General features: G+C 31.3%; 2 protein-coding genes across 2 annotated transcripts; one reads left to right on the top strand and one right to left on the bottom strand.

Moving 5' to 3' along the window:
• Positions 1-752: 752 nt before the first annotated feature.
• Positions 753-4,026, top strand: LOC140836069 (TPR repeat-containing thioredoxin TTL4). Its single transcript, XM_073201480.1, has 6 exons — positions 753-1,830; positions 2,047-2,242; positions 2,656-2,828; positions 2,993-3,326; positions 3,417-3,568; positions 3,854-4,026. Exons 1-5 carry the CDS (start codon positions 944-946, stop codon positions 3,534-3,536), a joined length of 1,710 nt encoding a protein of 569 aa, XP_073057581.1. The 5' UTR covers positions 753-943; the 3' UTR covers positions 3,537-3,568; positions 3,854-4,026.
• A 415-nt stretch (positions 4,027-4,441) lies between these two features.
• LOC140836976 (PLAT domain-containing protein 3-like) lies at positions 4,442-5,333 on the bottom strand. Its single transcript, XM_073202895.1, has 2 exons — positions 5,177-5,333; positions 4,442-5,106 (listed from the first exon to the last, which is right to left on the bottom strand). The coding sequence occupies exons 1-2, from the start codon at positions 5,240-5,242 to the stop codon at positions 4,639-4,641; spliced, it is 534 nt and encodes a 177-aa protein (XP_073058996.1). The 5' UTR covers positions 5,243-5,333; the 3' UTR covers positions 4,442-4,638.
• Positions 5,334-17,228: the final 11,895 nt, after the last annotated feature.

Here is a 17,228-nt window from a genome sequence, read left to right as displayed (position 1 = left end):
TTATATTTTTGAAACTCTAGGAAAAAGTTGTTAAAAGGATTACATTCTATTATGATAGTAAATCTAAAATGCCGATAAGAAAATTAAAAATTTGAGAGAAATTTTAAATAATGAATACGACCACAACACCAAATGCTTTCCTCTTTAATTCAACCAAACAAGGACGGAGCATGTATTTTCCTTTTTCTAGTCTAAAAATTTTAAGAACCTCATTTTTTACATGACCGAGTCTCAAGGAGCAGTCTTTCCTACGCACAAACCAACAAGAAAGTAGTGATTTTGGTTTCATGGTTTTGTCGATTCGCGATTTTGGTCTTTTATGTTATCAAATTCCAGTTTTAGTTCTATATTTTTTGATTTTTGACAATTTTAATCATTTTTTCATAAAAAATATTAATTTCTGACATTGTAAACGTCATTGTCATATCAGCACTGTATTGGTGTCACGTCAACCTCAAATCGGAAAATGATTAAAATTATCAAAAAAAATAAATATAACGAACTAAAACTAATACACGATAACATAAATAACTAAAATTAAAAAAGAAACAACCACACATTACAAAACTATTTTCCAGAACAAATATCCCAAAATTAACAGGATGATTACTAATTTTTTTTTCCTATTTTCTCTTTGACATACCCATACGGGAAACCTATAAAGGAAGAAAAGAGAGTATTTGAGCGAACTAATTATTTAATAAACTTTCTTTTTCATATATATATATATATTCCCAAACAAGGGTCTTCTACAAATGAATACATATTGTTTCTTCAATTCATTGGCCTCAAATATTCCAACTTGAATGAATTATTGACAGAAATTTTAGCGTTCTCTTTTCTCCGTGCATGAAAATTTCCTGATCAAAAAATTTAATCTTCACCATGCCTAGCATGATTCAAAATTTCAAACACGAGTAGGGAAAGATTTTAAATTTTGAAAATGGGAGACATTTCTCCAGAGAAAAGATCAGGTTGTGGGATATTGAATGCGGTTTTTGGACGTAGGAGCATATGGCCAAGAAGATCAACATCAACAGGCTCTGTTCAATCATCAGGTCCGAACAATATTACCCGAATTCCAAGCTCTCCGATATCCAAAAGGCATAGGGGTGGCTCGAATGATGCATTCTTGGGCTCATCCGACAATCATAAACAAGTCGATAGGATCATTGCCCGGCCCCTCCCAAACCATTCGAAATCTCCACCCGTACATCAGCAACATCAGGCCTCACAAGCCTCATATCAGGAAACCGCGGTTTCAAGAAACCAACATGGCTATGTACAAAAGAAGAAAGCACCCCAGGAATCGCTTGGAATCTCGGGCGAGCTTGATAGCATGATCACAGATCATCAGAGATCGAAAGGCTCGAGCACGTTAGTGAGGGCATCTTCGAGTAACGTAATGCTGATGGGTGATCTAGGGAATTTAAGGCAACCAGGAGGAAATGTAGACACGAATCCTTCCAATGTGTTTTACCAGGTCAATGAGAAATGCTCCACGAGTGTTAATGTCGTTAAGAAGAAGGAAGGATCTGAAAAACCAAGTTCTTCTCCTCTCTGTCGGGCTCTGTCGACTAGGATGGATCCAGAAGAGTTGAAGATTATGGGCAATGAAGATTACAAGAATGGGAGGTTTGCAGAAGCTTTGGCTCTGTATGAAGCAGCAATCTCCATTGATCCCAACAAGGCGTCGTACCGAAGCAACAAAAGTGCGGCGCTTACTGCCTTGGGAAGGCTTCTTGATGCAGCATTTGAATGCAGAGAAGCTATTAAAATTGATCCGTTTTATCAGCGAGCTCATAATAGATTGGCCACTCTTTATGTCAGGTAATGAATTTACTTCTAAATTTATTCACATTGTTCGTCGAGACGTGGACAACCCCGATGCAATCAAATGATGACAGAAGGTTAAGTTCTGTTTTTTTTGGCGCAACGAGCAAATACGTAAAAATGTATAGAACAACCGCAATAGTTCTGTTTGCCTTTCCCGTGACATTGCAATATAAATGTGATAATTTACTGACTATCACAACAATTTGACAGATTAGGAGAAACAGAGAAGGCTGCGCATCATTTCAAGCAATCAGGATCAGAGGCTGATCCTGATTATATGACCAAAGCTAGAAGAGTACAAATTCATCTGAACAAGTGCTCTGAGGCGAAGAAATTACGAGATTGGAACACCCTTTTAAAAGAAGCCGGGTTTGCCATCGCTGCCGGGGCTGATTCCGCACCATTGGTACGTATGCCGCCATTGCTTGTACATTTCGAGCAATTTATTTACTATCGAAGTAGTTGTGAATCGTCGGTTACTTTCCTAACGGAAGACAGCGGTCAAAACGAGAAATCTAAATCAAGAAAATGATACACAACACAAGAATTTATCCATGTTCAAATCTCAACGAGAGATTTTATCCTTGCCTCCGTCTACTATGAATGGTTACAAGTTTCGTGGAAATAATGATACAATACGGCTATTTTTAACAGTATTGTTTATTTATTCTCGATCGTGATCAAACTCTAGTTTCTTATCATCCTTAAAACTTCTATATCTTAATTAGTCTTGCACTCCTGATTAGACATGAAACTTGAAAACATTCTTCGAGAAGCTAATTATCAGATTCTGATTTATGGTTGGTTTTGTGATTGAAGATATTCGGTTTGAAAGCTGAGGCCTTGCTGAAGATGAATAGGCATCAAGAAGCCATGGAAACAATGGGAAAAGGCCCGGACTTTGACATTGGAGAATGTGTAAAATTCTTCGGCCCGATCGGAAGCGCAAGCCTCCTACTATTTCGTGCTCAAGTTGACATGGCTGCTGGCAGGTTAGTCTCATATAAAACACACAAAAATTAGAGAGAAATATAAATAGACGGATTCAAAACAATGTCGTTCCACCCTGATCGGAAATGGTGATCTTCCTAGTTCCTACTTGCCCTCTTTAGCTCTATTTCATCCAACAGACATATTCCATGTTTATTACTATTAGGTTCGATGACGCTTTGGCAGCCGTCGAACGGGCATCAACTCTGGACACAAACAACAAAGAAGCAAACATGATACTTAGGCGGGCAAGGGCAGTCACGATCGCCAGGTCAAACGGGAACGAGTTGTTTAAGGCGGGGCGATATTCGGAAGCATGTGTGGCATATGGAGAAGGGCTTGGTCACGACCCTTACAATGCAGTGTTGTTGTGCAATAGAGCGGCCTGCAGATCTAAACTTGGCCAATTCGAAAAGGCTATAGAGGACTGCAGTTCAGCACTCGAGGTCCGCGCAGGGTACGCCAAGGCCAGGTTAAGAAGAGCCGACTTGTATGCCAAGGTCGGATGGATGCCTAGTTTTTAAGAATATTGATTGGCATATGAAATGAATAATTTCACATATATCATGTTTTTGCAACTGTGATTACAGATGCAAAACTGGGCAGCGTGCGTGCAAGATTGTGAGGTATTGATGAAAGAAAACGCCGACGACGAGGCGGCGACGATATGGAAGGAAGCCAAGGCACAACTAGGAAAGCCTAGAGACTGAAAACGGAGGAAGGCCATATATGGATGTTTGAGGTACTTTTTAGATACTAATCCATAAAATGTAGGGTCAAACATGCATATGACAAGTATGTTTTTTGTGAAATGGTCTCACGAATCTTTATCTGTGAGACTTTAACTTTACTGATATTCACAATAAAAAGTAATACTCTTAAAATAAAAAGTAATACTTTTTCATTGATGACCTAAATAAGATATGTCTCACAAAATACGATCCGTGAGATCGTCTCACATAAGTTTTTGCTATTTTTTTAATGAATATTTGTGTATATTTATTCTTTGTTTGACCTGCAATTTTAGGTTCGAGGCTGGAGGGAAAAATGGACTCTGTCTTTCAAGGAATGAAGATAATAGGATATTCATTTTAGAGGTAAAAAAATAAATCATTAGTAATAAAAAATATATATATATTTAAATGAGTTGTCACTTAATTAAAAGTAGTCGATATTGTATGTCACGTTTGAAATGTGGACACCTTGATTAATTGGAGATGTATATATCAAATAGATTGCAGTAAATATCTTCCTATATATATATAATTGGAATTTTACAGTAAATCGAATGATACAATCGCACAAAAGGTATAAAATACTGAATAATAAATCCTAAAAATGCATGGAACTGATTAATCATTGGTTGGAAATTATTTTTGCACGAAATATCGACTTAAATCCAATTTTATACCCAAGTAGTAAAAGTTGTTGACAGAAAATTTATTTTCATTAAATGTTACAGCTGCTTTCTTTTAAAACCTTAGCCAACTTGGTCCTCATAAATTATTTCAATTTATTGATATTTTATCAATCTATCCACTGGCACAAATAATAATAAGAATTAATTATTATTATCATTATTATATATGACAAAATCTTCCAAAAAAGGAGAGAATCAAAGAAAAATGGGGGCCTAAAAGACAATTTTATTTCCGCAAAATGACTACAATGCCCTCAACGAGCAGGGGGTTTCGGGCCGGGCCCCAACATTATCAAAAGCGCCACACGACAAGTAGTAGTACAAAGAAAAAGAACTCAATCACACTACGGTGTGACGAACTCAAAGCCCGCAACAAAACGGGCTGGTGCCAGTCACGAAACAGAAATGACGGGCAAATCGGCATTGTAGATCAGGGGAGACTTGCTTGCATCGGACGAACAATAATCTCTGATGGCGGTGAGATTATACGGCTTTGTATCCAGCGCCAGCCATTGCTCCACCGTGAACTGCGTCTGCGCGCAGTCTTTGTGAACCCCGGTAGTCGTCACCTCCACATAGTTCACATACCATCCATGCCCAGATCCGGATCCATCCGAGGTCAGGTTCATCGCACATGCCGGCCCGTTTAAACAAGGCACTCTCCCGCTGAAGATGTCCAGATTTCCTCTCTCGAAATAGTTGTATCCCTCGCCCATAAGCCCGCCCCACGTCTCCAGGTTCTTGATCAGGTACCCGTAGCCGCCGGAATCGTACAGGGTTAAACTTATGATAGAGTCGGTACCTCCTTTAATGATCGATCCGGTCCGCACGTACACTGTTAACACGCAATCTGGATCGGACTGCGCATGCCGTAAGCATTAAACATTGAGTGAAGAAACATTTGAAGGAAGATCGAGAGAAGAAACTTACGCATCTGATGATTGTGGAGATGGAGAGGAAGATGAGCAGAAGGAAGCTCAGGCGGTTGACTTCCATGGTTGCCTAGCTTGGATCTTGGACGATGAGGTGGAGTTTGTTCTTATAAATACCAAATTAATTGAATGAACGATTGGTCGAAATTTTTTACTGTAAAGTTTAGATTAAATTTTTATTGTGTAGCCACGTGGTTGATCGGCCATCCTCATTTTTTTTTAAAAAAAATAATTTAAATGACTATATTTAAAATCATAAATTAATAATTTACTATTTTAAAATATTTTTTATTCAACCAACATAAATTTAATAGTATATACTTGCATTATACTCTTCGAATTAATAAATAAAAAATTATATATATATATATTATATTTATTAAAATAAAAATAAAAATGTTTTTTTTTCAATTTTTAAATAATATTCATCATATTGACTGTTGTATAAATAAAAAGTAATATAATTAAATTTCATGAAAACAACAATCATATTTTACAAATTGTCATTTTTTTTTTTGTAATTTTAGTAAATTATTAATTATAATATTAAAGAGATTTTATAATATTAAGGAGATTATAGTTTGAGTAGGTATCTTTATCTGTGAGACGAGTCAACATTACCGATATTCACAATAAAAATTAATATTCTTAGAATAAAAAATAATATTTTTCATTGATAACCCAAATAAAATATCCGTCTCACAAAGTACGACCCGTGAGACCGTCTCACACAAGTTTTTACTTATAGTTTTACACGAGATTCTTCTGACAAATAGTTATTTAATTAATTTATCAAAATATTAATTAAATAAATTAATCCAAGTCATGAGAAAAATATATTATTTTAAAATTTTATTACTCTATAGAATATTAAATTACAAAGGATTTACTTAAGTTACTTATTGGATATTATTTTATAAGTATCCTCAAATTTAGTCATTACACATGGATTTTAATCATCCGATGGAATATACCATTATTGTACCAAAAAAAAAAAAAATTCAAATTCCAAAATTGTCTTAAAAAATCAATTCCTTGAAAGAACTACACGTGTAACCTCAATTATTAGTCAAGAAAAATCAATTTGTAAAACAATCCACGTGTAGTCTCAACCGTAAAGATAAAAATAAAGATAAATTATAGATAAAGATAAAAATAAAGATAAATTATAGATCTCACGTTATGTACAGATGATATGTACCATCGTCTAACAAATTAATATTCGTGAGACAGATCAATTTTATTTATATTTAAAATAATAAGTAATATATTTTTGTATAAAAATAATATTTTTTATGAATAGTTTAAATAGAAACTCTGTTTAATAAAATTGATGGATGAAACAGTCTCACAAAAACTTTTGTGAAGATAAATACCATGGAATTGCAACTACAAATGTCCATGCCATTATTCAGATAGATTAATATTAATTATCACAATAAATGATAATGCACATTTCTCACATCTTAATATTATAAATGTTAATGATTACAATCAAAATTTTCTTATAATAATTATTTTAAATATAGATTATTGAGTAGGTCTCATGTGAGACCGTCTCACGGATCTTAATCCGTGAGACGGGTCAACCCTACCCATATTCACAACATGTGAGACCGTCTCACTCTATATTTTTCATAAAAAAATCTAAATAAAACTTCCATTTTACATCGAACAACTCTTCTAAATTGAAATAATTTCGAATTAATTTTTTAGTATTATTTGATTAAATTAAAATTACATATATAATACTTGTGTATCTTTTACTGGTTGTAATTAATGTTTTGTAATTTAGTTCAACTAAATATTTATTTAAAGTTTTATGTTATCTGAGGAAAATCATTAGGAGCTCGTCAGTTTTTGCTGGGCCAAAATGGGTTTTGTTTGGGCTTGAAGTAAGGGTTTGTTAATTGGTCTTTAAAGATAATTTCCATAGAGTAAAACAATCAGGCCATGTTGGGCTTTGGCTAAGCCCAATAATACTGCAGGATGACATAATACCCACCGTCTATACAGTGTTCAAAATCAATATTATATCTATTTTCTTTATATAATACAATTGATTGAAAAATATGTTGAACAAATTTATATATATATATATTATATATATATATATATTTTTTAAAAAAATTCTATATATTACATTAGGTAGCCATTTAGGCGGTCGATTTTTTTTAACAACACTAGGAGACATTGTCTTTCTAAAAATTGAGACGATGGATGCCACCTTTAAAACACCAGTAATAAGTAGTGCAAACGAAGTCAGCTGACTCAAAACTATTCAATTTATATTAAATTATTGAATTTGAGTCAAACTAGAACATTTTTGAATTTTTTTCGAGCTGAAATCGAACTCAAATTTTTTTATTCAATAGTTTTCAAATGACCAGCAAGCTTTATATTTATTTCGAGTGAGAGTTCGAATAACTCGAGAATAAGTGATCATGATAAGGGCCTCAAACCTAAATTTTAAGCCCGTAAAAATGAAAATCATTTTCGATCGGGCTCGGGTTTGGGCTGACATAGTATATTTTCATATGCAAAAACTTGTGTAAGACGGTCTCACGGATCATATTTGTGAGACGGATATCTTATTTGGGTTATCCATGAAAAAATATTATTTTTAATGCTAAGAGTATTACTTTTTATTATGAATATGAGTAGGGTTGACCCGTCTCACAGATTAAGATCCGTGAGACGGTCTCACATGAGACCCACATTTTTCATATTTGTTACTATTTTTAATAAATAAAATGATCTAAAATATTAACAACTAGAAATTTACTCATAAACAGTATATTCAAATAAATTTTCAAGGAGTGGGTCTCATGTGAGACCGTCTCACGGATCATAATCTGTGAGACGGGTCAACCCTATCCATATTCACAATAAAAAGTAATACTCTTTCATGTGTGACCCAAATAAGAGATCAGTCTCACAAATACGACCCGTGAGACCGTCTCACACAAGTTTTTGCTATTTTCAAATACGAAAAATCATATAGCTTATAAAAAAAATCCAACGGCCCAACTGGATTTCATTTAAAAACATCTGATATGGCATGATTATCAGATTTCGCTTTAAATTTTATAATATTGCATTTGAATGAAAGAATTTTGATTTAGAGTGAGACATTCGAATTCGAAGAATTGATTTCAAATCTATCACAATTGTCATTATATCTACGTAAATAAAAAGATAATGGATTTAAAATTTACATAATATAAATTCATCCGAACAATCAGATCGTACGTACACGGACTACGTAGTTGCAGTATTATTAGTCATGCATGGTAGGGGCCATGCAGTTCCTTCAACTCTCAACATTATGCTGAAATGTTCTTACAAGATTCAAACCATTCCTTTTGGCCTCATCAGGGTGCAGTGGCTGCATTATTCCAACAAAATTATTAACTAAAATACAAAATTGCATACTGTTTTAGGTAGCAAATTGACCCAAGGACATGCAACAATTCAATAAGGGAAGATGCCAATCAGAAGACGATCGAGAATGAGTAAACTTAATTATGATACATGGGATTAAAAGTAAGCGTAATTTGGTGAAGCAGGCGAGCCTCGCATAGTTTAGTTAATCACGCGGTTTACTTGTTTAGCTTGGTCTGCAGGCTACTGCAGTAGTCGGTTGGTTTAATTACTCAACGCGCACTGAAAATTTCATCGTCACATGAAATTTATTATAAGACTGGACAGTCAAACTGTAATGATACATGGGATATACTGTAATTAATATACATTTGTTGTAGGATAGCTTTAATTAAAAGCACAAAGGAATTAAGTTTAATATTGTATTACCCACTAATTAATTACTACTTATTAAGTAGTATCGAGATCAAGAGCGTGGGGGTCGAATCAGAGATTTTTTTACTTTACAAGCCCCACCATTAAGCCTAGTACTTCCAAGAAATTGATTGAATAAAAGTTGAAAAAGCAGATATATTAGCAGTAATTAACATGCATATGTTGATGTTGATGCCACCAACGTGGAAGACCATTATTTTGATCTGGAGCCTTGTAAAGAAGGCCCCCCCAATGCTTCAATCAACTGTTTCTGTTGGAATTTGATTGTAACACTTCTTTTTCGATCGAGTCGAGGGATTAATCGGTCAAGACGACTCTATTCATGAAGAAAATGAAGTATATAATCAGAATATATATATAAAACTTGATTTTTCTTTTATACGGGTGAAATGATTGCTCTTGTCGGGAGAGCTATCGGCTCGTGGCTCTTGGACTGCTGTACGGTTTAAAAGATTGATGTTGTATTGTTACCGTGAACTATATTTTTTAGTCAAATTGACATGTAATTGGTTCTATAATTGGTATAATAGAGAATATCGCGTACTTGATTCTCATAGATTATTTCAAGAAACGAAATTATTGAGAAGGACATTGTTGGAATGCAATAATTTCCCTTGCTGGAAGAGTGGTCGACAGTATATGACGTTTGGGCTGTTGTAGTGTTTAAAATATTAGAATTATATCGTACAACATGCTATACCTTTTGGTAGAACTGGAAGAGCTCAAGACCTAATACTCACATTTATGAATTTTCATGTTTTCAATAATTGTTTTAAATCTACTTACAAGGATATTAATGTTTCATTAAATTAAGACGGATACAAAATGTTGAGATGCATCACATCAGTTGGATAGAGTACCTGAAAGTCGTATATATGGACTTGGATAATCATCTCTCTCTTAAGCTAGCTTTTGAGGTTGTGTCAGGTCCAAATCTCAATCTTAACACGAAACAATTATCAGTAGAACACTCGTTTCGTATAGATAGTCTTATTCATCCGCGAACATTCGAGATAGGATGATATTCAATCGCTACAAACTAACTAACCATGTCATTAGAAGTTAAAAAATGCTACTTTTTGAGGATATTAATCATAATAAATCCTCTGGAAAACTAGAAGATAAAAAGGGTTAGCACTCGGAATATAATTGAAGAGGCTAATCAAGATGTGACAAGGAAAACCCTTAGCTTTTTAAGATAGATATCCTCTCCTCTTTCTACTATGCTGGAGTGTAGGGTTATATAATATATATATATATATATATATATATATATATATATATATATATATATATATATATATATATATATATATATATATATATATATATATATATATATATATATATATATATATTGGTGGATTTGCCGACCTCAAAGGGCACTGTAAGGATAAGGGGATAATATATATATATATATATATATATATATATATATATATATATATATATATATATATATATATATATATATATATATATATATATATATATATTGGTGGATTTGCCGACCTCAAAGGGCACTGTAAGGATAAGGGGATAAAGCAAACCCATAGCAAATTACATGTGCATGGCTGCTCGATGAGACTAATGTTAAAAAGATGATCACTCGATTGTTTATCACATTTGTCTTTCTTTGTGCTTAATAAAATATATAATATTATCGATGGCGATCGCCATGGTGCATCCTAGTTCCTTTTATCATGTTATCGACGCCTTTGATAAAGATTATTGTGCAATATTTTAATTAACTTGGATTTTACTTTTAAATACATTATCTTTACGACGAAAACAATCGAGATCTTGTATCTAACGTACAATAGCATTTTCTGATCAATTTATAGGTTTTACAGTACTGATTTGTGTTTTTTTTCCCATCCAATTTTTGTCTTTCTTCACGGAAGTATTGACGTGGGGTCGAAAAATGATAATATGGCATTGAGAATTGATGACTTAGCTCCAGACATCAAACACGTCAGTAATCGATTGAAAATGGACTAAAATTAATAGACTAAAACTATGAAAAATTCTTATATTTTGAGATCTTTCTTCAGATCATGATAAATGTATCAAAACATAAACTTATTAAATATTGGATCAAGAAAGTAGGGTACAAAATCTCAATATCTTTATATTATTTAATAAATGAAACACTATTTTGGAATGTTATAAAAACAAAATGTCATGAATATTAAATTTGCATCGAACAACTTTATTTTTTTGTGGGAAAATGCCGTAGATATTTTTTCTCGTTTGATATATACCTTTAGCTCTAGCACGATCACTAATTTTATTCCTAAAAATTACGAATTTAAATAATTTTGTAGCCCGTGGATTCGAATTTAAATGTCTCCGCAAAAGCATCTAACATCCCTTTTGAGATGACTCACCATTCCAAAACCTTTCTAAAGGTACTACTTTTAGTAACTTTCAGAATATATATATAGCAAAAATTTGTGTGAGACGGTTTCAAGGGTCGTATTTGTGAGACAGATCTCTTATTTGGATCATCCATGCAAAAATATTAATTTTTATGCTAAGAGTACTACTTTTTATTGTGAGTATATGTAGAGTTGACTCGTCTCACAAGAGCTCTAATATATATATATATATATATATATATATATATATATATATATATATATATATATATATATATATATATGCTAAGTGGAATATTGACTATTCAGGATTAATGTATATAACTGAAATGGATTTTCTTGGCGTCTATAAATTTTGGACACGACAGAGGTAATAATAAAATATAATATGATCATCAAAGTTCTGTTAAATCCATGCTAAATTATCATATTTTACTTTTTTCCTTTTCACTTTTCTATATTTTTTCCCCATAATTTTTAAATCATACGAATATTCAAACTTTTATTGTTGTAAAGAATAATTCTTTTTTATAATTTGATAGGACTACATTTATCATCAAATCGTGAAGAAATACCTTTATGCTAAGATTCAAAACGAAATAAAGAACACATTCGATCTACGATTGATTTGATCGCGCCACAATATAAATCAAAATTAATTCTACGATCATATATACGAGATCATGAACATGTAATAATTAACAGAAAATTAGATCCGATGTATAATTTTTAAAATAGATTTCTCGTTGTTCTATGTAGAACAATCACTACTCTCTCTTGCCACGACTAGACGAAGTTACATCATTATGTTTTTTGATAAAACAACAAATATTCGATCCTATAATTTATATAAGATCCAAGATCACAAGTATAATTCTCATTGATTGCAATGAGTGAAATTATTGGAAGAAAGATCGTAGGACGCGATTAATATATACTTGCTGAGATAGAGATTCTCACACGTGTCGCTTGAGCTGTTATACAGTTTAAAAGATTGAGTTGTATCATTACAATCAACTATAACTTTTGATAAAACGACAATCGCTCGGTCCTACAAGGGGACCAGGCATGCCATTGGTGTCAACTTGTACATGGTAATCCATGCCGAAAGTTTCAAGGCAGTTATGTTGCTTAGCATATATGCACACACACACGAAGTATCCAGGAATCAACTGTTTTCTGCTTAATTGGAGGCGGTGCCCCCACATTCCAACTATATCTTCTTCTTCTTTTTTTTCCTACGAAAGATGCTGGGCTGAGTACTAATGATTTATGTATTTTATTATTAGGAAAAGAATAGTTAGACTAAGCTTGTTCGTTCTGTTTGTGTCCGAAAATGAAATAACAAGAATTTTTGACATTCCTATCTTATTCGAGAGTGACAAAATTAAATTTCATTTGTATATGTCGACCCTTTGTGGAAAAGTACGTGCTTCAAACGTATCACACACACACACACACTATGATCTATATATACCCATCCGACCCGTTAAAACTCAAAAGCGTGTCCTATCGATCCATAACCGGAGTTTAATGGGTTGGACTGATAACATTATTCACATAACTAGTTGAAATGAATCTATCAAACTGATCTCAACTGAAACGTTCAAACTGAAAGAACATTTAAATCAACTATGTAAGATTCCTGAGACTCATTGTCCAACCCAATATCAAGTTTAACATACTCATATTCGACTTAAAAATATCGGATACGAGTTGGACACTCGTTTAACTCAGACTTGTTGTCATCTCTAGTCAAACCGAGCTTATGTGTGTAATAATTTGTAGATTAAATTTTATTTTTATTTTCACACACGATTAGTTAATAAACTTGGTTAAATTTAAAACTCGAGTATATTTTAAATCTTGATTAGACTAGTAGAGATATATGTCTTAAGATTGAATAATTGGTGACCGATAAAACGACGTGGCATGACGCAAATATGCAATGCCAACCCTTAAAAGACATGGGAACGAAAATGCAACACGTACACAAAAAAAAAAGAAGTCAAAATTAAAAAATTATTAGATTTTTACTTTTTGAAATTTGATGGCCTCAATAATTGGTCCCACTAAAGCATGATAAATTCATAATGAATGAATAAATCCAAAAATACCTGAAAAATACTTTACATCGAGGCATGCAGCAGGTACTAGTCAATTCCTACTATAAACTAATCATTAATACTATCACATCTACAAATTCGGTTAAAAAATTCGATCTGTGTTACATCGAGAGTGTTATTTATTATGTATTTTTGTATAAGATGATCGTCTAGATTTAAAAGAAAAAATTATGAGATCAAAATATGATCGTATGGTAAAAATACATCGAGAGTAACACGTTACGACTCTATAAATCGATTTGATCGATTGAGTACAATAATAATGCCTATTGTCAAGTGGGCTGTGTCCCGTTTTTAAACAGTGGGCCGATGCCAAAAAGTTCTGTGGTAGCCATTTGGATCTCAGGACTCAACTTTTTTAGATGCCGACTCTATAAAAAAAGTAGCAACTTTTTCGGGGAAAAAGTTGAAAAAGATTATTTGTACGTAGATCCAAGGTGTAATATATGTGAGATATATCGATTCGATATATATCTAGAGTGGAGAGTAATATTTTTTTTACATAAAAATAATATTTTTTCACGGGTCGAGTCTGGTAAGAAATCTGTCTCATAAAATTAACTCGTGAGACTGTATTATATAAGTTTTTGTGTATTTATATATTTCAATTTAATTTTAAAATTATTTACGTTGACATTCCTTGAGGTTCACCAATCACAATTACAAAACCCCCAAAATAAATGTGAAAATAACAAGCATCTCATTAACATTTTTACATGTCTAATACATTACCTCCTCCATTGAAAAATTAATAGTTTTTTTAATTTTTTTTTAAATCTCTACAACATTCAAATTGATTATTTATTAATATTATTATACAAAGTATAATTTTAAGGTTCTTATAATTATTGTCTTGAGAAGTTTTCATAATTTTTTAGAATAAACAAAACTTTTAGTATTTGAAAATTTTGATTTCACCTTAATTATTTTTATTCGCTTCATAATAATTTAAATTAAATTATATACTCATCAAATTAAATAATAATAAAATATTTCACATTTTAAAATTAAAATATTGCAGAAATAAAATTAATTAAGATTCAATTACATTTGATAGTAATTTTAAATAAATTTATCATATATTAAAATTATACTTAATATAATAATTATGATCAAAATATATATGGAACCAAATTATAATAATGAGAAAACCATTTCTTTTCATATTTTAAATTACAAAAAATTATTATACAAATAAAAATAATAAAGATGAATCTTCTAAAAAACTTGAAAAGATTAAAAATTACAATTTTTATAAGTAATATAAATAAAAGGGCATATTTTTTATGTTTAGAGTTTTTTGGATTACATATATGTTTTCGTAAATCAAATTTGTTGGATCTCATGAATCATTAAAAATTATAATTTGTATAAGCTATATTACTTAAAGCCAAAAGGTAACATTTGTTATAGAGATTTTTTATTATAATTTTTGAATTAATTTTTTTAATAGAGATGATAATATGTATATAATTGTTAAGGGATTCTTATTTATTTGGTGTTTTTTTTTTTGGTAATTTTGATAAAACTTAAGAGAGATCAACATAATCAACCCTTACATTTTTCAAAATGATGCATTCTGTAATGTTTCAAGCCCAAAAAATAAAAATAAAAAAATCAAGTTTGTTAAGATAAAATTTGAATTTAAATTCTGATGTTAACAAAATCGAACTGATCGGAATGGACAAAGATCGAGTTGTATATATACACGGTGAGAGATTCATTATACACTCAAGAAATCTGAACCAGCCAAATTGATTATTATGGAATCAGTGCGCATGTATCGAGCTGATACATTGAAGAATGACAAAAACTTGTGTGAGACGGTCTCACGAGTTGTATCTGTGAGACGGATCTCTTATTTGGGTCACCCATGAAAAAGTATTATTTTTTATGCTAAGAGCATTGCTTTTTATTGTGAATATGGATAGAGTTGACCTGTCTCACAAATTTTGATCCGTGAGACGGTCTCACATGAGACCCACTCTTAAAGAATTAGTCGAGACAGTCCAACCAAGCTGAGCATCGATCCATCTAAAAACATTATCTGCACAATCAACCAGTTGTTTCCGAGTTATCTTCGAGAATGTTTTTACATATGACAAAAAGTTTTGAATGTCACACTCACTCAATATTTTGTATGTGAGCTAATTTGTGTTGTGGCTTGATTGTAAAGTATCAGAAGCAGTCGCAAGACAGATTGTTAGTAGTAGCTGGAGTGAGTTTGTACACGACGTCGTACAAATCAAATTCTCTAGTTGAATTTTTATGATAACAGAAGAAAGAGATACATAAAAGCTTTGTCTTCGAACTTCCATACACAAATTTTCGACTTTTTTTTATATGTCTTTACCTTATATTACAATTTGAGCATATCAGTTTTCACTTTGTATTGGAAAGCTTTTTCCACACTTTAAAATATTTTTAGTGTCTTGTAATATCTTATTTGATTGAGAATATAACTTGAGATGTTAATCCAGCTTTAATCTAAAAGTTACTTAAAAATATTTTAAAATATTTATTCATCCCCTCTAAACACATATTCGATTCTAACAAAGTTCTAATAAATATCTGCCCAAACATGCTTTGGCTGAGCCGCTAAGAAAAGAAATATGATAATATTATAAGGATAATGTGATACATAACTATGTATTTTTGTAGTAATTTACTTAATTTGTATACAATATTCTCCTAAAAAAAATAATTTATATCGTATCATTTATTCTTCATTAAGAGAAATGATATTTTCTTTACTAGTCATTCAATAAAAACACGTATTGAAATTAAATAAAGACATGATGATATGATTGAGTTGTATCAACTAATTCTATTTAATTATCAAAATTGAATTTGATCCATTTATTCTAAATGAAATTATAATTAATCATTTCTTGATTAACTATAAATATGTCAAAATCTACCATTTGGGTTTTCCTATATGAATCATTTTAATAATGGGTGTTTGAAGAAAAAAGAAGAAGAAATAATTAGTTGTTTTGGGTTTAGACTTTAGATATAGAACTTTATTTCTTATTTTGAATTTTGTATTATTAAAAATAATGTTCTGGCTTTATCATCGACTAGTGTCCCTCATACATATTAAATTTTTTTATGTTAATTTTTTTTTAGAATTTCATGATATTATATTAAAATTTAAAGTTTTAAAAACATTTTATATAATAATTTTTTTATTGTTTTGAGTTGAGGGGGTCTCATGTGAGACCGTCTCACGGATCTTAATATGTGACGGGTCAACCCAACCCATATTCACAATAAAAAATAATACTCTTAGCATAAAAAGTAATACTTTTTCATTGATTACTCAAATAAGAGATCCGTCTCACACAAGTTTTTGCCGTGGTATGATTATTTAATTTAAAAATTCAAAATTCTAAATAAATATTTTATTTTAATATGATAGATATAGATAGATACAAATTTACTAAAATATGTTTGATTACATTTCTTATTAAATATATTTTTTTTAAATTTGAGAAAAGGGATATTTTTTATTAATCAAAAAATATATCATGAGATCATAATTTAGCAAAACCACTTCCTCTCCTATTAAATATTTGAGTGCCCCCAGAAAATTAATCTATTCATAAAGTGTTTTTACTAGTGGTCAAAACAAATCTCATGGGCCATAAACATTGATTAAGTAAATTAAATAATCAGTTGATTCAAATCCTTTTTTTCTTCATTTTAAATGCACTTTAAAATT

Source organism: Primulina eburnea, chromosome 7 (genome assembly GCF_022965805.1).
Source record: "Primulina eburnea isolate SZY01 chromosome 7, ASM2296580v1, whole genome shotgun sequence".
NCBI lineage: Eukaryota > Viridiplantae > Streptophyta > Magnoliopsida > Lamiales > Gesneriaceae > Primulina > Primulina eburnea.
The sequence above is the reverse complement of the archived record's forward strand: the minus strand, read 5'-3'. Positions and strand labels throughout refer to the sequence as shown.